Source organism: Pantherophis guttatus, chromosome 2 (assembly GCF_059756535.1).
Source record: "Pantherophis guttatus breed Tessera chromosome 2, ASM5975653v1, whole genome shotgun sequence".
Lineage (NCBI taxonomy): Eukaryota > Metazoa > Chordata > Lepidosauria > Squamata > Colubridae > Pantherophis > Pantherophis guttatus.
This window is the reverse complement of record NC_142064.1, coordinates 9670817-9692500: the sequence shown is the minus strand read 5'-3', so window position 1 is coordinate 9692500 and position 21684 is coordinate 9670817. Positions and strand designations below refer to the sequence as shown.

The 21684-nt window shown below is 45.0% G+C and overlaps 1 protein-coding gene across 2 annotated transcripts in view; it reads right to left on the bottom strand.

Moving 5' to 3' along the window:
- SLC14A1 (solute carrier family 14 member 1 (Kidd blood group)) overlaps window positions 1–15323 on the bottom strand; it is a 49106-nt gene extending 33783 nt beyond the window's left edge. Inside the window, exons 1-3 of one of the 2 annotated variants that reach the window (XM_034403871.3) lie at window positions 15155–15231; window positions 3467–3650; window positions 2522–2666 (exon numbers count right to left, since the gene is read on the bottom strand). In XM_034403871.3, coding sequence (XP_034259762.2) covers window positions 2522–2666; window positions 3467–3628 — 307 coding nt within the window. In that variant the 5' untranslated portion in view covers window positions 3629–3650; window positions 15155–15231. Of the gene's footprint in view, window positions 1–2521; window positions 2667–3466; window positions 3651–15154 lie in introns of both variants that reach the window. The other variant, XM_034403873.3, reaches the window with a different exon arrangement.
- Between the last annotated feature and the right edge of the window lie 6361 nt (window positions 15324–21684).

Sequence of the window (21684 nt, the reverse complement as noted above, 5' to 3'; positions counted from 1 at the left end):
ACGTGTGGGAGCTCTGGAAACCGGGAATATTTGGTTAGTTTATGATACAAAAATATTGTGCTTCCTTAGAACATTTATCTTGTTTAATGAAAAGAAGGACTAGGGGAGCCCATGATGGCAGTCTTCCAATAGTTGAGAGGGGCTTCCACAAAGAAGAGGCGGTCAACCTATTGCCCAAAGTACTACAGAGCCTGTAGTACAGTGGACTAAAGCACTGTGATTAACATCTGCTGCTTGCAATTACTGCAAGTTCAAATCTCACCAGGCTCAAGGTTGACTCAGCCTTCCATCCTTTCAAAGGTAGGTGAAATGAGGACCCAGATTGTGGGGGCAATAAGCTGACTTTGTATAAATATATACAAAAGTATGAAGGCTATTGCTTAACGCATTGTAAGCCGCCCTGAGTCTCCGGAGAAGGGCGGCATATAAATTAAAGCAAAAAAAAAAAAAAAAGTACATGAAAGCAGGACAAAAAGCAACAGATCAGAGGTGGGTTTCAGCAGGTTCTGACCAGTTCTGGAGAACCGGTAGCGGAAATTTTGAGTCGTTCGGAGAACCGGTAGTAATTATTCTGACTGGCCACACCCACATCTATTCTCTGCCTGCCAAGTCCCAGCTGATCAGGAGGAAATGGGGATTTTGCAGCAACCTTCCCTTGGATTGGGGTGGGAATGGAGATTTTACAGTATCCTTCCCCTGCCACGCCCACCAAGCCACGCCCACCAAGCCATGCCACTCCCACTAAGCTACACCCACAGAACCGGTAGTAAAATTTTTTGAAACCCACCACTGCAACAGATGGAAACTAATCAAGGAGAGAAGCAACCTAGAACTAAGGAGAAACTTCCCAACAGTTAGAACAATTAATCGGTGGAGCTGCTTGTGGGATGCTCCATCGCAGGAGGTTTTTAAGAAGAGATTGGACAGCTATTTTTCTGGAATGATAGGGTCTCCTGCTTGAGCAGGGGGTTAGACTAGAAGACCTCCAAGGTCCCTTCCAACTCTGTTGTTCTGTTAAAATGGGTTAATGTACGACCAGATTGTGTCAATGCCACCAGTGAGGATGCAATGTCAAAATATAGAAGAAAAGCAACTTGCCCTATCTTCCACAATTCCACCACAGGGTTTTGTTTCTGTTGTTCGAAAGTTTATGAACTGGGACAATTGCCAAATGTGTATATCTCTGGCAACATCTGGTGTGGCTCCTACTGCCAATAAGGTTGTAAAATATGACACACATATTATTCTTCTCTGCAAAAACATCACGCAATTGGGAAGTTGATTGAGTGGCTCAGTTCATGCGGAAGATACAAAACAGCTAATTTATGTTGCTCGCATGGAAGTTGGCAGATGGCCTGAACATCTCTAGGCCAGCTTGTGTTGGGATTGTGACACACCCCTCGCAGTGTATAATTTAACATCAGAGTGGCAGGCAGGCAAGGGGAATGCATGATGTGGGATGGGGAAAGAGATGGCTGAGAGAAGACCGAGAATAAATAACTTGTGATGTGTTTACAGTGTAAAATAAGGGTCAGGCTAAAGCTTATGGAAGGATGAGCAATGACTGCTTTGGGTTGGAGAGAGAGAGAGGGAGGGAGGGAGGGAGAGCGAGGGAGAGTGGGAGAGGGAGGGAGGGACTGAGGAAGGAAAGTAGAAAGGAAGGAGGAAAAAAGGAAAGAGGGAAAGGAAAGAAAGAAAGGAAAAAGGAAGGAAGGGAGAAAAGAAAAGGAAGGAAGGAAAGGAAAGAAAAAAGGAAGGAAGGAAGGACAGAAGGAAAAGGATGGAAAGGATGGAAAAAAGAAGGAAAGAAGGAAGGAAGGAGGAAAGAAAGGAAACAGAAAGGAAAGAAAGAAAGGAAGGAAGGAAGGAAGGAAAGAAATGGAAGAAAGGAAAGAAAGAAAAGAAAAAAGGAAAGAAAGAAAAGAAAGAAATGAAACAAAAAGAAAAGAAAGAAAAAAGGAAAAAGGAAGAAAGAAAAAGGAAGGAAGGAAGGAAGGAAGGAAGGAAGGAAGGAAGGAAGGAAGGAAGGAAGGAGGGACCCTATTTTTCAGGAAATCTTGTACAGTGTTTCTCTACCTTAGCATCTTTAAGATGTGTGGGTGTCAACTCCCAGATTTGGGCTGGCTGGGGAATTCTGGGAGTTGAAGTCCACACCTCTTAAACTTGCCAGCATGCTGTCTCAGTAATTCTGGGAGTTGAAGTGAAGTCCACTTGCTGAGGTGGAGAAACATTTGCTCTGGATCAGTGGTGGGTTGCTCCTGGTTCTATCCGGTTCTTGCGAACCAGTAGTAAAAGCGCCGGGAGGCTCCTCCCACCTGCCTGGACGTCATAATGGATGATCTGCGCATGCGCGCGTGCCCCCGTTAGGTGGCGAGAGAGAGAGAGAGAGAGGGAGGTAGGTAGGTAGTAAAGATAAGTAGAACCCATCCCTGCTCTGAATGATAATCAAGGCATTCAATAACTGTTCACCTACAACTGTGCTTCCATTGGGTCTTATAGAGGTACCAGAAATGTGCCCTACCTTTTAGCCAGTCTCCAAACACCTTCATATCTCCGGTGACACAGCTCAGAGCTCTCAACATTTGCTGGCAACATTTGCCTGTTGTCTTTTGTGTTTTGTCAGACTTTTCACCAGCAGCGTCGATCTCCATTGTGAGTTTTGGATCCTGTCCGAACAAAAACAAAAAAAAAACAACATCTGACTGACTGTGTCCTCTTGAACTTCCTTTTGGCCAACAATGAGCACCGTCTTTCCATGGGAGTGTGAGAAGCAACTCAGAGCAAAACAATCAGGATCCTGCAAGTGTTAGATATTTTCAAGCAAAGTATAAGACAGTGCTTCTGCCTTCTATAAGACAGAATTCCCATATTCACTATGGAATTCTAAGGGTTGAAGTCAACACCGCATATAATTCCAAGTTTGAGAAAAGCCACCCTAAGATCTTCCGAAGTCTTCACAACTGGAGTCTCCTAAACTATGGCAAGTTAAGTGGTTTGCTCACCTGGAGAGAATGTTTTGAGAAAAAAACACTCTAAGGTCTTCAGAAGTCTTTACAACTGGAGTCTTCTAACTTGGCCCCTTTAAGACTTGTGGACTTCAGTTCCCAGAATTCCTCAGCCAGTCATACAGGCTGGGGAATTCTGGATGTTGTGGTCCCAAGTCTTAAAGTGGCCAAGTTTGGAGAACTCCCTCCTACATTAGATCACTGTTTCTTAACCTCAGTAATTTGTAGATATGTGTCAACCGTCCCACTCAGTCACCTAGCAAAGAAGCTCAGTCATCAGCTCATGAAGCTTGGATAGGTGAGTTACAGCCATGACAATGTGTGGGCTTCAACTCCCCAAATTCTGGGAGTTGAGGTTCATGCATCTTCATATTACCAAGGTTGAGGAACACTCTGTTAGATCCACCCTGGGGTACTCGATCAACCTGAGTGTTGAAGGCAAGGTGTGGATGGATGCCTACCTGGGCTTCCAGCCTCTTCAGTAGTGGCCTACTTTGACAAGGGTCTTGGGCACCTGCTGAGCATTGCTGGTGCTTACATTCAGAGTCATAAGACTTGCATCCATCTGGTGATAGCTGAACTGGGACTAGGACAGAGGAAGGGTTGAAGGGACTTCTATCCATCTTTGCTAGCGTTGCACATACTCTAAAGGGCAGAGAGAAGGAAGTCAAGGAAAGACTCTCAGCCCCGGGTTTATGATTTTATAGACTCTAGATCAAATACTCCTAATGATGTTATTTCGTTTTATGACCAGGTTGGGGAAAACAGCTCAACTGTTGGATGCGATGTCAGTCAACCGTCAAGGAGTTTTCTCATCCTGACTTTGGGTACGACAGACCAAAGCAGTTTCCATATCTTTAAATTAGACTTTAGAGATGGACGAAAGCCGAGTGAGGAAAAGGTGAGATGTAGGTGAAATTCTCAAAGTCGGGAAGTGATTGTCGTGCATTTGTTGAATAACACAACTGCTAAAGTATGGTTCTATGTGTCTACCCAGGCAATTGCCTTATTTTTCACTTTATCATCTTGTCTCCATGATTTTCATCTCCCCACCCGAGCCCAAGAGTTGGGCTGCTGGGGGTTTGCAGAACCTCCAGGTAAGATTCTGTGCAGTTCGGAGAACCCCCAAATCCCACTCCTGGCTGGCCCTGCCCACCCCACCCTGCCCCTCCCAGGAGTCCAAATGCAGCCAGTTTTGGATGCAGGTAAGTGCAGGGCATGCATGGAGGCTCGGGGAGGGTGAAAAATGGGCCTACTAGAAGTTTGGGAAGGCTGGATACGGGCCCCATTTCTGTCCTCCAGAGGGCCTCTGGAGCCAGAAGAGGCTGTTTTTGCCCTCCTGGAGGCTCGAGGAAAGAGGCCTCCAGAGGGCCTCTGGAGCCCAGGGAGGGCAAAAATGCCCATCCCCACCATAGTGCAGGAGGCTGACTAGGCCATGCCCACCATGGCCACGCCCACCAAATCCATGCTCCCCCCATGCCCAGCTGAGCTGCACGATCATCAGAGGTTTCTTTTTTTTTTTACTTTTAAAAGCATTTTTTCTACAACCTCTTCCGATGAAAAAATGCTTTTAAAAGTAAAAAAAAAAAAGCCTCTGATGATCGCTCAGCTGGGATGGTCAGAGGCTTTTCAAAGCATTTTTTTCTGCAACCTCTTGGCCGAAGAGGTGGTAAAAAAAATGCTTTGAAAAGTCTCTGACGATCCCAGCTGAGTTTCCTGATGGCAGACAGGTATTTTTTAAAGAGCCTCTCTGATGATCCCAGCTGAGTTTCCTGATCAGCAGAGAGGCTTTTCAAAGCATTAGAAAAAATGCTTTGAAAAGTTTTTTTTTAAAAAAAGTTGGCCACGCCCACCCAGTCACATTACCCCCCCCCCCACCAAGCCACACTCACAGAACTGGTAGTAACAGATTTTACATTTCACCCCTGCCTGGGACCCATTTCCAGATCAAGAATTTGGGGCGGACTGAGAGATCCTAAGGTGGGGATCTGTAGCAAGAAAGAAAACCAGATCAACAGCTCCTAATGAAGTAGAGACTAAGGGAAATGATCTTGATGAAGGTCAGAGGTGTTATTCAGCTGGTTCGCACCGGTTCTGGAGAACCGGTAGCGGCAATTGTGGCAAGTTGTTCCACTGATTAATTGTTCTAACTGTCAGGAATTTTCTCCTCAGTTCTAGGTTGCTTCTCCCTTTGATTAGTTTCCACCCATTGCTTCTTGTTCTACTCTCAGGTGCTTTGGAGCAGGGGTCACCAACCTTTCGGATCTCTGGGACCACTAAATTCATAATTTTAAATCCTGCAGACCACTAATATGATCTGCCTAATGATCGGCTGAGTGGGTGTTGGTCATGTGATTGGGTGGGCGTGGCCAACTTGATGTCACTCACATTGAGGGGCGCCTTGCCAGTCTCTACTCACCCTTCCCTCCCAGCCACTCCTCGCCTCCCCGCCCAGGCTCCTTAGGGCCCCAATAGGAAGCAGTTGTTGGAGCTAAACAGCCATCACGAAAAAAAGTTGGCAAAACAGCTCAAGTTCAAATTGGCTCTGACTGAGAAGGAGGCTCAGCAAAAGCACCTCCCTGAGGACTAGGAGCATAGGCTTTCCAAGCAGAGGGAAGACCTGCGGGAGTGCAAGGCCAGGTACCAGCACCTGGAGGCTCAGCGGGCTGAGATGGTCAGCCAGTTCCAGGCCATGATGCAGTCCCACTGGAACAAGGTCCTCCGGCTCTTCGCCACCAGTGGCACTTCCCTCCAGCCTTTGCCCAAAGCCCCACACCAGGAGGCCGAACCAGACCCCAAGTCGAAATTTCTGTCCCCCTCCGACTCGCACAAAAAGACCCCAAAGGGGGAGACTCTCTGCAGCAACACAAATATTCATTGCACGTATCCGTCCCAGGGACCGTAGTTTGAGGACCCTTGATTTAGTGCAATGTAAAAAATGCAAATAATTTTTCTGCGGACCACCAAATTTTTCTCGCGGATCACCAGTGGTCCACGGATCCCCAGTTGGTGACCGCTGCTTTGGAGAATAGCTTGACTCCAGGGGTGAAATCCAGCAGGTTCTGACAGGTTCTGGCGAACCGCTAGCGGAAATTTTGAGTTCTTCGGAGAACCAGCAAATACCACCTCTGGCTGGCCCCAGAGTGGGGTGGGAATGGAGATTTTGCAGTATCCTTCCCCTACCTGGCCCACCAAGCCACACCCACCAAGTCACACCATGCCCACCAAGCCACGCCCATAGAACCGATAGTAAAAAAAATTGGGTTTCACCACTGCTTGACTCCCTCTTCTTTGTGGCAGCCCCTGAGATATTGGAACACTGTTATCGTGTCTCCCCTGGTCCTTCTTTATTTATCTATTTATTTTGTCATGCTTATGTAGTGTGTATTGGAGGTGGTGACCTTTTGAGAATGAAATTTCATTTTAATGTATGCCGATTAGTGTACATTCGAAGTGACAACAAAGGTATTCTAAAAGTTCTAAGATTTCATGGCCGATCTACCTAACGGGATTGACAGGAGCTGAAATATAGCTGAAATAAACCTGGTTTGCACCAGGATCAACTACTGTAGTTCTCCATATCTTTCTACCGTTGAAACCAACCTCGCACCCATCTCAAGCATCTGCCAGTAGAAGTTGTGAATGTTCCAACACTGGAAATTTTTAAGAAGATGTTGGATAACCATTTGTCTGAAGTGGTGTAGGGTTTCCTGCCTGGGCAGGGTGTTGGACTAGAAGACCTCCAAGGTCCCTTCCAACTATTCTATTCTATTCTATTCTATTCTATTCTATTCTATTCTATTCTATTCTATTCTATTCTATTCTATTCTATTCTATTCTATTCATCCATTCAATCTTTAAAGGCCTCTAGCAGACCGAAAATGCCAGCCTGTCCATGGAATTTTAATTCTCTGCTGCCCTTCTAAAATTGCCTGTCCTCAAAACATCCACGGAATTCGGATTACTGAAATGCGCTAATTTAATTTCTTGTTTTTTTATGAACCTGCCAAGTTTGAGTCTTTGGAATAGAGTTTATTGTAAAGTTTGTGCAAACATTTTTATGTTGTTTCTTCCAATAAGGCCAGTTTAGAGTTTTGTTTGAAATCTTGTCAAACCGGCAGATTATTATTATTATTTTTTTTGGTCAACAGTTTTGTCTCAAACAATGCCCTTTTTTGCACGTTACTGTTTTGAATCCACGCATATTTTTTTAAGGGGCCACCTGAATGGCAAGGTTAAGAAAAACTGCAATTGCAATGAAAAATGGCAATGTATTGATTCGAAGATGTAAAAATTCCATGTTTTATTCGAGATAGGAAATGCTCTTGTTTTTCCTTAGAAAGATTGCACACATAGAATAGCAGACCCTGGAGTATAATTTATAATTATACATTTTTTATAAAGACCTTGATGTGTGCCATTCACAATGACGTAACACATATTTGGAATACCAGGAATGTTAGATGATATACACAGCTAATAAACCTGACTAGGTTTTTTTTGCTAACTTATGAAGAAAACTTTGCTAGTTTATAAGCCAATTTTGGATAAGAGCAGGGGTGGGCTTCCAAAATTTTAGCAAGGGGTTCTCTGCCCGGTTGCTGGGTGGGTGTGGCCATGGTGAGCGTGGCCTAGTTGGCCTCCTGCACCATGGATGGGAGGGGGCATTTTTGCCCTCCCCAGGCTCTGGAGGCTTTCCTCGAGCCTCCAGGAGGGCGAAAACAGCCTCCCCAGGCTCCGGAGGCCATGTGGAGGCCGGAAACAGGCCTGTTTCTGGCCTTCCCAAACTTCCGGTAGGCCTGTTTTTCACCCTTCCCGAGCCTCCGCGCATGCCCTGCATTTACCTGCATTCAAAACGGGCCGCGTGGGGACTCCTGGGAGGGGTGGGGTGGGAGGGGCCAGCCAGGAATGGGATTTGGGGATTCTCCGAACTGCACAGAATCGTAGCTAGAGGTTCTCCCAAACTCCTGCAAACTCCCAGCAGCCCATCCCTGGATTAATGTGGATAAAAGAAGTAATCATACAGAGTCGGATGGATGGGCTCTGGGAGACCCTCTCTATTCACATTATTATAAGGGGAAGACGTGCTTAGATACATGAACTCTGAGAGACCTCTCTATTCACATTATTAGAAGAGAGAAACGTGCTTGTTGGAAATTACATTAACAAACAGTTAAACCTCATTAAGTGGTAATATATCTTCTGATGAGACCTAGATGTCACGGAAGGACAGCCATATGGAAAACATCTAAGTGACCTCACTGTGAATGACACAAGGACATATATGTTACAAAGAGTTACTTAATCCAATAAATTTACCTAAGGACAGCAGTAAATTTCCCATTAACAACTACAAGCACTTAAGAAAAGTTGTGTAGCTAAGATAATTTTATAAACTAAAAATAATGGTTTACTAATGGTTTATTAATTAGGAAGTGTGTCAATTATCATATGACAGGTGCGTGTTAGCCATATATGGAGAATGTATGATCTCATGTTACCCATATATGGAAAATGCATGATCTCACTGAATCCTTTGTCTTAGAAATGTATAAAAACAGAGATATCAAACTCTTTCCTTGTTCAAAACTTCAGGTACCAATCTGGCTCTGAACCTTGCGCAATAAAACTGTCTCTGGCTGACCCAGGAATGTTGTTTGGTCCCTTCATTCTACAACAGGATAAGAGAGATAATTTATAATTTTTTGGGGTGTGGGGTGTGTATGGGAGGTGAAGAGACATCTATGAAATGGAACTCTCTCTGTATTCATATTATCTCAGAAAAGAAAGTATTAACAACACTTTCAGTGCTGTTTAGTTAATGGTGCTTTTAGTAGCACCATTAACACTCTAATTTCCAACAGCCAGGTGGCTGAGCACTTATTAGTTCTCTTGAATTTTTGATCAACAATACAGTTCCTTAGACCAGCTGAGGAATTGTAGGAGTTGAAGTCCACGCAAGTTGCAAAGGTTGAGAAACCCAGCCTTAGACAACTGATTGCTGTCATTTACTAGGGTGCCCATAAAAGTATCATTCGTTTTCTAGGTTAAGGCATTAGGCTAGAAAGAAGGAGATGGTGAGTTCTAGTCTCACTTTAGGCATGAAAACCAGCCGGGTGATTCTGGGTCAATCACCAGGAGACAGTGAGTTCTAGTCAGTGGTGGGCTGCTGGCGGTTCAGACCAGTTCGGGCAAACCGGTAGTTGGAATCTCTGCTCACCCACCCCGGCGCTATGCCGTCCTATTTAGCTGTGTTTTTAAGCTGTGTGCATGCCTGCAGAGGTGGCATTTGCCGGTTCTCCAAACTACTCAAAATTTCCGCTACCGGTTCTCCGAACTACTCAAAATTTCTGCTACCGGTTCGCCAGAACCTGTCAGAGTCTGCTGGATTTCACCTCTGGTGTGTCCGCTGCCTTGAGTTATCGAAATAATAAAGATAGGATATTAATAAATAAATAAAGAATAATACTAATGGCCCCCTTCATTTCTCAGTGTTAGATGCAGCCCCTGGTTGATCCTCCTTAAAATATTATAATATAACACAGAGCATGTTTTAGCTGTTGCTCTCTCTGTTTTTGCATTGCTGTAGTTTTAAGCCAGACCTCCCCATTTTTGCTGTCCTGCCTGATTTATTGTGTTTAGGTGCAAAACTTTCTGTGGAATCCAGAGTTTGGAACCTCATTCTAACGCAAGGCATGAACTGGTGGTGGTCTGTTGACTTTCCCTCTCTGTGTCTTCCAGTTTCCCCCAAAGTTTCCTAGAAATCAGCCTCCCCACCCCTCCCAGTTTAAAATTACCCTCCCTTCCTTCCTGGAAAGAGGTGGATTTTAAAGCGAGGACACCAGCATTCTTCCCAAATTCTGAAACCGGGCGGCCACATTTTATTTCAATTGGTTTTAATTGAATGTTTCTTCATGTTTGTTAAGTGATTTGGTTTCCCCATTGACTTGGCTTGTCAGAAGGTCACAAAGGGGGATCCCATGAGCTCGGGGCGCTGCAACTGTCATAAATATGAACCAAAGCGTCGTATCATGTGACAATTGGATCAGGGGGAATATCTGACAGGTTCTGGAGACCGGTAGCGGAAACTTCGAGTAGTTTGGAGAACCGGCAAACACCTGCTGGCCCCAGAGTGGGGAGGGAATGGGGATTTTGCAGTATGCTTCCCCTGGAGTGAGGTGGGAATGGAGATTTTGCAGTATCCTTCCCCTGGAGTTGGGGGGAATGGGGATTTTGCAGTATCCTTCCCCCTGGAGTGGGGTGGGAATGGAGATTTTGCAGTATCCATCCCCCTGGAGTCGGGAGGGAATGGGGATTTTGCAGTATCCTTCCCCCTGGAGTGGGGTGGGAATAGAGATTTTGCAGTATCCTTCCCCTGGAGTGGGGAGGGAATGGAGATTTTGCAGTATCCTTCCCCTGGAGTGGGGAGGGAATGGAGATTTTGCAATATCCTTCCCCCGGGAGTGGGGGGGGGGAAGGGAATGGGGATTTTACAGTATCCTTCCCCTGCCACGCCCACCAAGCCACACCATGCCCACTAAGCCACGCCCACAGAACCGGTAGTAAAAAAAATTTGGATTTCACCACTGAATTGGATGTTTTATTGGTCGTAAGCGTGAAAAACAGTCATAAGTCACTTTTTCCAGTGCCGTTGTAACTTTGCACAGTCACTGTTGTAAGTCAGATAGAAAACCAACTAGAAATATTGAAGAACAGAACTTGAAATCTGCTGGGGATCTCTTCGGACCTAGCAGCATATTCCACATGCATCGTGCATAAGAAACAAGTAGAGCTTTTATCATAATATTACAGTCACTATCTGTGACAGCCTGCAGACACCTCTGCTCCCTTCCCTTTTCTCTCTTCCAGGCTGATACTTAAATCAATTTACAGCAGCGTCTCTGAGTAGTTAAGCAAAACAATACAAAATAGAATAGAATAGAACAGAACAGAACAGAACAGAACAGAACAGAACAGAACAGAACAGAATAGAATAGAATAATAGAGTTGGAAGGGACCTTGGAGGTCTTCTATTCCAACCCCCTGCCCAGGCAGGAAACCCCACCCCATTTTTGTCAGATGGCAGTCCAGCCTCTTCTTGAAAGCTTCTAGTGATGAAGCTCCCACAACTTCTGAAGGCAACTTCCGTTCCATTGGTTGATTGTCCTCACTGTCAGAAAATTTCTCCTTATTTCCAGGTTGAGTCAGAAATGGTGTAGGGCCGTGTTGGCGAACCTATGGCACGTGTGCCACAGGTAACATGCGTAGCCATATCGGTTGGCACGCAAGCTCAGCTCCGGTCCCACTGGAAGTTGGCAAACGGGCCGTTTCTGGCCTCTGGAGGGCCTCCGGGGTTGTGGAGAAGGCCATTTTCCCCCTCTTCCCCAGACTCCTAGAAAGGCTCTGGAGAGCAAGAAATGGGCCTTCTGGTCTCACCGGAAGTTGGCAAACGGGCCGTTTTTGGCCTCTGGAGGGCCTCCAGTGGGTGGGGAAGGCTGTTTTCGCCCTCCCCAGACTCCTAGAAAGGCTCTGGAGAGCAAGAAATGGGCCTTCCGGTCTCACCGGAAGTTGGCAAACGGGCCGTTTCTGGCCTCCGGAGGGCCTCCGGGGGTGTGGAGAAGGCCATTTTCCCCCTCTTCCCCAGACTCCTAGAAAGGCTCTGGAGAGCAAGAAATGGGCCTTCCGGTCTCACCGGAAGTTGGCAAACGGGCCGTTTTTGGCCTCTGGAGGGCCTCCAGGGGGGTGAGGAAGGCTGTTTTCGCCCTCCCCAGACTCCTAGAAAGGCTCTGGAGGCTGGGGAGAGCAAAAAATGTGCCTACCATGCCATCACATGCTAGGAAAAGGGGGAGCGTGGGGGGGGGTCATGCATAGAATTATGGGTGTGGGCACATGTGTGCGTGCCCTCCCCCGTTCCTGGAATGCGATGGCAAGATGACCCTCACTGGTGTAGGGTCTCCTGTTTGGCTGGGGGTTGGACTAGACAACCTATAAATTCTCTTCCAACTCTGTTAATCTGTTAACCTCAAATTGTCCTATATACACTTCTAAAGAGAAGACAGCTATATCTTGCACACTCCCTTCCCTTTGCACGCCTACCAGTTGTTGGAAGGGAAGCCGGTGCATACTCATCCCTTTCCATAGAATTTCTCCTTTGCCTGTCATGTTTTCTCCTTGCAAAACTCTACCGTTCTGTTTGCACAACTAGTTCATAAACCCTGTTAGAAACTTAACAGCATCATGTTACGCTAGACGATAAACTGGTAACGTTTAGTTAGCATTAACCTCAGGGTTTTTGTGGCGGCTTAACCCCTTATGCAAACTCAGTCCATTTGATGATTTACGACCCAATATACTATGTCAATCCAGGAAATGGATTCATTTAGTAACGAGATTAAGCATGTCGCAATCCCTCAGGCCTTCCCTCTTTGCCAAAGTAACTGATTTAATAGCTGGGATCTTGATAGGTACAGCACAGACTGAACTGTGAACCCTCCAGAGTGAGATGGGCGGCGTAGTAGGCATTTAATAAGTAAATAAATAAATATATTCAGATGGAACTCCCTGCCACAAGATATAGACAAAACAGTTCTTGGCTTATACATGTCTTTAAAAAAAGCTGATTTAGGAAGGTGACGAAAGGAACACCTGTCATTATTATTAACGATTGGCACTAGATACAGGTAGTTCTCCATTTACAATCCCAATCGAGCCCCAAATTTCCATGCTAAGCTAGGCAGTTGTTAAGTGAATTGTGTCCAGTGGTAGGATTCAAGTAATTTAACAACTGATTCTCTGCTCTAATGATTTTTTCCAACAACCATTTTGCCAAACAGCTCAGAAAGGTAACAACTGGTTCTCCCGAAGTGGTGCGAATTGGCTGAATCCTACCACTGGTTGTGACCCATTTTACGACCTTCCTTGCCATGGTGGTTTAGTGAACCCCTGCAGTTATTAAGTGAACCATTTAGTCATTAAACAAAGCTGGCTTCCCCTATCAAGTTTGCTTGTTAGAAGCCAGCTGGGAAGGTTACAAAGGGTGGATCGTGTGACTCAGAGGTGGGTTTCAGCAGGTTCTGACCAGTTCTGGAGAACCGGTAGCAGAACTTTTGAGTAGTTCAGAGAACCGGTAGTAAAAATTCTGACTGGCCCCGCCCCCATCTATTCTCTGCCTCCCAAATCCCAGCTGATCGGGAGGGAATGGGGATTTTGCAGTAACCTTCCCCTGCCACACCCACCAAGCCACGCCCACCGAACCGGTAGTAAAAAAATTTGAAACCTACCACTGACGTGACCCCAGGGCAGTGCAATTGTCATAAATACAGACCAGTTGGGGGATTTTGATTATGTAACCATAGGGATGCTGCAAGAATCGTAAGAGTGAAAACCGGTCATACGCAGGGGTGGGATTCAAAAGTTTTAGCAACCGATTCTCTACCCAGTTGCTGGGTGAGCGTGGCCATGGTGGGTGTGGCCTACTCGGCCTCCTGCACCATGGTGGTGGTGGGGACACATGTTTTTGCCCTTCCCAAGCTCTGGAGTCTTTCCTCGAGCCTCCGGGAGGGTGAAACCAGCCTCCCCTGGGCTCTGGAGGCCCTCCGGAGACCGGAAACGGGCCCGTTTCTGGATTTCCAGAAGTTCCAGGAGGCCTGTTTTTCACCCTTCCAGAGCCTCTGCGCGGCGCTGCACTTACCTGGCATCCAAAACGGGCCACACAGAGATTCCTGGGAGGGGCAGGGCAGGGTGGGCAGGTCTAACCCTAACCCTAACCCTAACCCTTGCAACTACCAGTTCGGCGAACCAGATGTAAAATTAGCATCCGGTTCGCTTGAACCAGTTCGAACCAGATGAATCCCATCCCTGGGTCATACATCTCTTTTTTCAGCTTTTCTGCTATAGCTTTGAAAGGTCACTAAACAAATAGTTGTAAGTCAAGGACTAGCATAGGAATTTTGGCTCGGAAATTATCCAGTAGTTGAATCATGCTGGTAGGTAAAATAGCATATCATATCAGCGTTTTTCAAACCTTGCTGACTTTAAGATGGATGGACTTCTACTCCCAGAATTCCCTAGCCAGCATGGAGAATGGGGAATTCTGGGAGTTGGCTAGGGAATCCTGGGAGTTGAAGTCCACCCATCTTAAAGCCAGCAAAGTTGAAAAACATTTATCTAAAGCTATTATTGGCAATCCCCCTTGTGTTGGCCTGTCCTTAAAGAAAATTGCACCCCTTATTATCTGATTCCCCTTCAGAAAATCGGAGAGTATAATTCGACTTCCTTACAAAATGTTTGGTTTAATGAAAAGCTGAATTCTGCACCATGGATGAGCTCCTTAGCATTTATCTGCACCCGTTGTCGTTTCAGAAATGCTAATTTCTGACAAGCAGCTCTTTTATTAGGTTGTCCCGTATTCCTTTCGTATCCACGGAGCATCTCTCTTCAGCAAGGCAACCCTTAAGAGACACAACGTACTACATTTCCACCCCATTGAACAAGTACTTAAGTTAAAAAACTCAGTTTGACTGCAGGTGCGTTCTTGATCTCAAAAGCATCCCGAAACCCAACAGAAATCATGAGAAATAATTTCATATTAGCCCGGATCCTTTGCGTACAATATATCCCTGATTTTAACCCAAAGAGGGTCTCCATTAAACCTCTTGAGAAAGTGCTTCCCCTCCTCTTTATAAACCCACAATTCTTTCAGTGCCCTTAGTTGAGGACGAAACACGAATTGAACAAAGCTGCAAACATTTCAGTTTTCGGCAGCTTCTCTGACAGCCGAGCTGTTTTCCTGCCTCTTATCACTTCCTACCAGTCGCTTGTTCTTGTCCCAAGAACGGGGGCAGAAAATTAAAGATGGGCAGGGTGGCACCCAGCGGTCCCACCGAATCCAACAACTGACCCGAGAAGTTGGAAAAAAAAACCCACAACAATGCCAAACCATGATGGAGTCCCCTCTCCAGATTTTGGTACCAAGCGCTTTTTAGCAAATTCTATTTTGTTTCTCTGGTTTTAATTTTTTTTTTTTTTTTTTGCAATTTTCTAGTAAGGGTGGTAAAGAAACGGTTATCTCAAAGCAGTTGGGACTTCAAGGGGAGCTGCAGAATTTTAAACCTCAAGCTGCATTAAAGTAAGAATGTACATCTTCTTACCTTCCAGTAGTATCTGGTTAGGAAACTTTTGATGTCTCTGCCAAGTTTATTGCCTAAGGAGAGTGTGCAGGGTCAGTGATAGCAAAAGAGCTTTATATACTCTGCAAAAAATCTCTGAGTCTGGGAGTCCTCCTCCTCCTCCTCCTCCCCCTCCCCCTCCCCCTCCTCCTCCCATGCAGTGAAGAAAGTTGGCCTGATATGAGCTTTCTAACCAAACTTTTCCTGCAAAAACCCTACTCACCTTTTTCTTACCTCTTTTTTCCCCTTTCTGCACTTATTTTTTCCCTGCAAAACACCAACACCAATGTGTGGCTATGAAAGCATATAATAATACACACAGGAGTTGGCCACTCTCCAACTGCTTGCAAGTCTATTTGTTGTAAGTTCTAGGACTCAAAATTGATTAACTGGGGATCAGATCAAATTATTTTGGCATTGCACACCAGAACAACTAGACACAAGGACAGTTTTTTCCTGAATGCCACCATTCTACTTAACAACTAATTCCCGCAACACTGTCAAATAATTTATTAAGACTTTATTACTATTATTCTTCTCTTCCTTACTAGGATCTATCTCTTCCCGCTTATTACTAAAGCCATGCTGCTTGTATCTTTCAATTATATTGTTTTTATTTGTTTCCTAGTACGATTCCTAGAGTTTATTAGTAACCTTGACTATCACTAAGTGTTGTATCTTTTTATTCTTGATGAATGTATTTTATTCTTCCTATGTACTCTGACAGCATATGCACCAAAGACAAATTCCTTGTGTGTCCAATCACACTTGGCCAATAAAGAATTCTATTCTATTCTATTCTATTCTATTCTATTCTATTCTATTCTATTCTATTCTATTCTATTCTATTCTATTCTATTCTATTCTATTCTATTCTATAAGAAGAAATGGCTGAAAGGAGAGTGTGCTGATTAGCAATGCCCTTGCCCCAAAAGGATGAGAGATTAAAAGGAGATGGTTCGAGAAATCCCCAGATGTGCTGTTTGTTGCATTTGTAGCATTAGTAAATACATATATGCAATTGGTTTGGGAAGTTCTTCACCTCAGGGAAACACCTGATCTGGGCTTGACCTGGTTATTCACAGCTTGATCTTGAGACAAGAGATCGATGCGCAACACCTTCAGGGCTTGTATTCAAAAATGAATACAAAGTAAAACAAAATAAAGTAATACTAATAAAATAAAAATAAAAATGAGATCATAAGAGAAAGAATCGTCACAGATCCAATCTTAAACTATGGCAAGTTAAGTGGTTTGCTCACCTGGAGAGAATGTTTTGAGAAAAAACACTGTAAGGTCTTCAGAAGTCTTCACAACTGGAGTCTTCTAACTTGGCCACTTTAAGACTTGTGGACTTCAATTCCCAGAATTCCTCAGCCAGTCATACAGGCTGGGGAATTCTGGATGTTGTGGTCCCAAGTCTTAAAGTGGCCAAGTTTGGAGAACTCCCTCCTACATTAGATCACTGTTTCTTAACCTCAGTAATTTGTAGATATGTGTCAACCGTCCCACTCAGTCACCTAGCAAAGAAGCTCAGTCATCAGCTCATGAAGCTTGGATAGGTGAGTTACAGCCATGACAATGTGTGGGCTTCAACTCCCCAAATTCTGGGAGTTGAGGTTCATGCATCTTCATATTACCGAGGAACACTGTGTTAGATCCACCCTGGGGTACTCGATCAACCTGAGCGTTGAAGGCAAGGTGTGGATGGATGCCTACCTGGGCTTCCAGCCTCTTCAGTAGTGGCCTACTTTGACAAGGGTCTTGGGCACCTGCTGAGCATTGCTGGTGCTTACATTCAGAGTCATAAGACTTGCATCCATCTGGTGAGAGGTGAACTGGGACTAGGACAGAGGAAGGGTTGAAGGGACTTCTATCCATCTTTGCTAGCATTGCACGTACTCTAAAGGGCAGAGAGAAGGAAGTCAAGGAAAGACTCTCAGCCCTAAGTTTATGATTTTATAGACTCTAGATCAAATGCTCCTAATGATGTTATTTCGTTTTATGACCAGGTTGGGGAAAACAGCTCAACTATTCTGCTCAGAACTGAAGAAGCTTCTTGGATGAGAAGCTAAACATCTTCAACGAAACACCAGAAAGTCCAGTTGCCTCTTGAAAAAGCATCTTCGAGTCAACCATGACCTGGACGACTGAGTTTCTCCATAAAGGTTCTCTCCAGATTTTCTACCTTGTCTTTGTCCAGACACGTGATGAAAATGTTTGTCTCTTTGGAACCACGTTTTTGCATTCTGACCATCAGACATTAGCTATGAGCAAGTGGGACATTTTCAAGGCTTCATGGACATCTCTGGCCTATTTTTCTCTCTGTTTATCAGTGCCTCAGGAGTGAGAGTGCTTTTTCCAAGGCCACGTTGTCTTATCGGGCATCTTTCTTGCTTGGAAACCTTGAAACAGCAATTTTGCTAGAATTGGAGGAAAGTACAATAATGTCAGAGCCGTCCCTGAACATGACCTTGCGTAGATAGGAATATGTGACACAAAAAGGGCTGGGATATGTTGATAAATGCGTTCGTGTATTGTGTTAAACGTGCATGGTTCATTGGAGTGGTTTATTCCTCCAGAGAGAATGTGTCTTCGTTTTATCTCCATCACAATAACCCTGTGAGATTGCTTAAACTGAGAGAGGTCACTCACAATAAGTAGGCCAGGTCAAGAAATCTCCAGAAATCTTAAAAGTGTGCTATTGATATAAGCCAGTGATTCTGAACCTTGGCAACTTTAAGATGAGTGGACTTTAATTCCCAGAATTCCCTAGCCGGCAGGGGAAGTTTCATTAAATATTTACGGGACCGCCTACTACCACCAATAGCCTCCCACCGGCCGGTACGCTCTCATAGAGACGGTCTCCTCCGGGTGCTGTCAGCCAAGCAGTGTCGACTGGCGGCCCCCAGGGGGAGGCCCTTCTCTGTGGGGGCACCCACTATCTGAAACGAGCTCCCCCTGGAGATACGGAGGATCCCGGATCTGCGCACCTTCCGCCGTGCTCTTAAGACCCTCTTATTCCAGCAAGCCGGCCTGGCCTAATTTTTCTCCCCTTTCTTTTAAATTTTAAATTTTAAATTGAAATTTTAATTTGTTTTAAATTTATTGGGATTTTAATTGTCGTGGGCCAATATTATTTAATTTGGTTTTAAATTGTTTTTAACTTTTGTATTTCTGTATTTTATCTTGTGCCTGTTCACCGCCCTGAGTCCTTCGGGAGTAGGGCGGTATACAAATTTAATAAAACTAAACTAAACTAAACTAAAACTAAATCACTGAAATCTGCATTTGGTTATCCAAATATATGTAGGGTGTCAACCAGTGGTGGGTTGCTCCCGGTTTGGACCGGTTCTATAGAACCGGTAGTAAAACCAGCGGGAGGCTCCGCCCACTGATCCGGATGTCATCATCAGTGATCTGCGCATGCACGCGTGAACGAAGCAAGGCACGCATGTACGATCCCGTTGCAAACTGGTAGTAAAGATAAGTAGAACCCACCCCTGGTGTCCACCCTGAAGCGAACCTGGCTGGGGCCATCTTTGAGGTTTCAGGGTTGCCACTATAGATGGAAGCGGGATGGAAATAGTTAACTGGGGTTTTACAGTCAAAACAAAAAGTTTTCCTGTGGGAACCAAGGTCATTCCAACAGGTGGCTGGGAGAGGAGGAGCGAAGTAACCAAGCAACTGGCCAGCACTTCTATTGGACCATGAGACTGATGGAAAAGGGGAAAACTTTCTCTTTTAACTGCATAAAAACAGTGGGAACTTTTAGAGTCGGTTTTCACCAGTTGTGCCAATATGATGTATCCAGTAAATTTGTTCTTTGAGGAATCTACCTGCCTTGGAGTTCTACGTTCTTATGGGTGCATTACTTAGAATGCTAACATAGGGTTAGAGTGTCCTGGTGCAAAAACCTAAATGGCCAGTAGATGGCCTCAGACTGAAGAGTTTTCTGTAGCTCTTTGCTGCCATCTCATGGTAGTCTCAATTTATTCAGGCCCAATATGGTGGTTCTATTAGTTGATTTAGATTGCACCAAGGCATTCTTTAAATATTTATAAGTGGTCTTTGACTTACTATCATATTTGAGTCTGGCAATTATGGTAATAAGTTGTAATAATAGTAAAATGAGTAAAATGATTGATCTGATTTTACTACCATTTTTTTTGCAGTGGTTATTGTGTGAACACCATGATTGTTAAACAATCACTACAATTATTAAGTGAAACTGTTTGCTATGGATATGTTTTTGCCAGAAACTAGAAGTAAATGCCTGGTTTTTTTTTACCCAAAAACTACCTAAATCACAATTACGTGACCCTGGGGCACTGCAAACAGTTGTAAATGTGGGTCGGTGGCTCATGCCCAAAATGTGATCACGTGTCCATGGGGATGGGGGGGGGGTTGTTGGAACTTTGGATCCAGGTTGTAACTAAGCTTTTGGAAGTGGGGCCTGTCGTAACTTCAAATGGTTGCAAAGCGACCGATTGTAAGTCAAGAACTACCTGTAGGATGAAAGGTAGAATGATATTTCAGGATTCTTTGGTCCCGTTTCATCGTTAGAATGGACAAGAGACCAAGTTATCCTGAGAGATGGAATTTCTCTGTACGTTTGTGAAGACGTGTGGTGGAATGTGTGGATAAAGAGAAGAGAGGCTACCTAGGAAACAATTAGATAAGAGAGACAGGAGCCCTAAGTGGCTCAACACTCAGAGAAAGAAATTTGGAAGGACCAACCCTAATGGATCAGGCTGCCAAAAGTGACAGTGAGAGATTGGTACCTTCAGAGTTGCAAGATTCTGTCAATGTAGCCTAGGGGTGTCAAACTTGATTTCATTGAGGGCCGTATCTGGGTTGTGTTTGACCTGGGTGTGTGTGCGTAGGGGGTGTGACCAGGGTGGGTGTGGCCAGGGGGCGTGACCAGCTTGGCATCACTCATCAAGACTCCGTTTTCGCTGGCAGAGGGCTGCAGGAGGCCGTCGTGGCTGAAAACAGAGCCCAGGCAGCAGCGGTGAAATCCACTTACCTTTGCTACCGGTTCGGGAACAGGAGCACGCGAGAGCGGGCATGCGCTACGTGTGCATGCACCACTTCTGTGCATGCGCAGAATCTAAAAATGGGACGTAATGACGTCCTGGTGGGTGGGCACTACCGGCGCTACCGGTTCGGCGAGCCGGATAGAACCGGGCGGATTTCACCACTGCCAGGCGGGCTGAGCACGGCCCTCCCAAGCTCCATTTTCGCTGGCAGAGGCACCGCGGGCCGGTCGTTCACTGTTTGTAGGGTGGCCCTGCGGGCCAGATCCAGTGGTGGGATTCAGCCGGTTCGCACCACTTTGGGAGAACCGGTTGTTAATTTTCTGAGCAGTTTGGCAAACTGGGTGTCGGAAGAAATCATTAGGGCAGAGAACCGGTTGTTAAATTACTTGAATCCCACCAATGGCCAGATCTAAACACCCTGCGGGCTGGATCTGGCTCCCGGCCCTTGAGTTTGACACTCCTGATGTAGCCTTACAATAAAATAGAATTAGATCATCGGGTCATATTTACCTGGGAGGGCTGACCGAAGGAATCTATCCGACCTTAAAAGGAAGGCAGTTGTCCTCTTGAGAAGTTGATAAATTGTCAGAATGTGTGAAGAAAAAAACAATTGGTAGTTTGGAAGAGCAAGACTTGAAAAAGAGATGGAAAGAAGGGAGGAAGATTTTTAGTTGACATTAACTAATAACGTGAATCATCTGGGATAGGGGGCTAAGTTGATTACGTTAGTTTTGATGACATTATCCTTGTGTGAACGTACATTCTGTTGAAATCCTTCAGTAGTTTAGGAACTCACCCGGGAAATAAACAATTGCATGAATATTCACGTGGATTTTTGTTAGCCTCCAATGCAACCATTCGGGGGGCATAATTCGTTTTTGCAATATTTTCCCCGTAGAGAATGTATTTGGGGGTATCTTCTCTATCCAGATATATGACAACATTTCACAGTCTGAAAGCTGCACGAGGGATATGGAGCATGCAAATCAAGCATCGAATGTCCCCCCAGGTTCTATTCGTATTATTGTTTATATCTTCATACTGCAGAGATCTAAAGGAAGAGACTAAACCAAGCTTGGTGGAACACTTACAGATAAAGATGGGAATTGTTTAGCAACCAAGGCTTCCAATTTGCATTTTTAAATGGGATCTGTGGCCTCTGGGATACGGTTCGTGATACAACATTGCCTCCAAAATTCAAGCTGTTTGGATACTAGTAATTCAAGGACTAAGTAGATATATTAGACCTACTTTGATAGGTAGGTAGCGGTGAGTCAGATTTAACCAGGGGTGGGCTTCAAAAATTTTAGCAAGGGGTTCTCTGCACAGTTGTTGGGTGGGCGCGGCTATAGTGGGTGTTAGGATATGGTTTGAGCCTAACAAGTTGTCCAGGCGATATATGTGTTCTGTGACTTTAATATGAATATGTATCATGTGACTTTAAAGTTTTCCTGCTGATTCATTGTAATG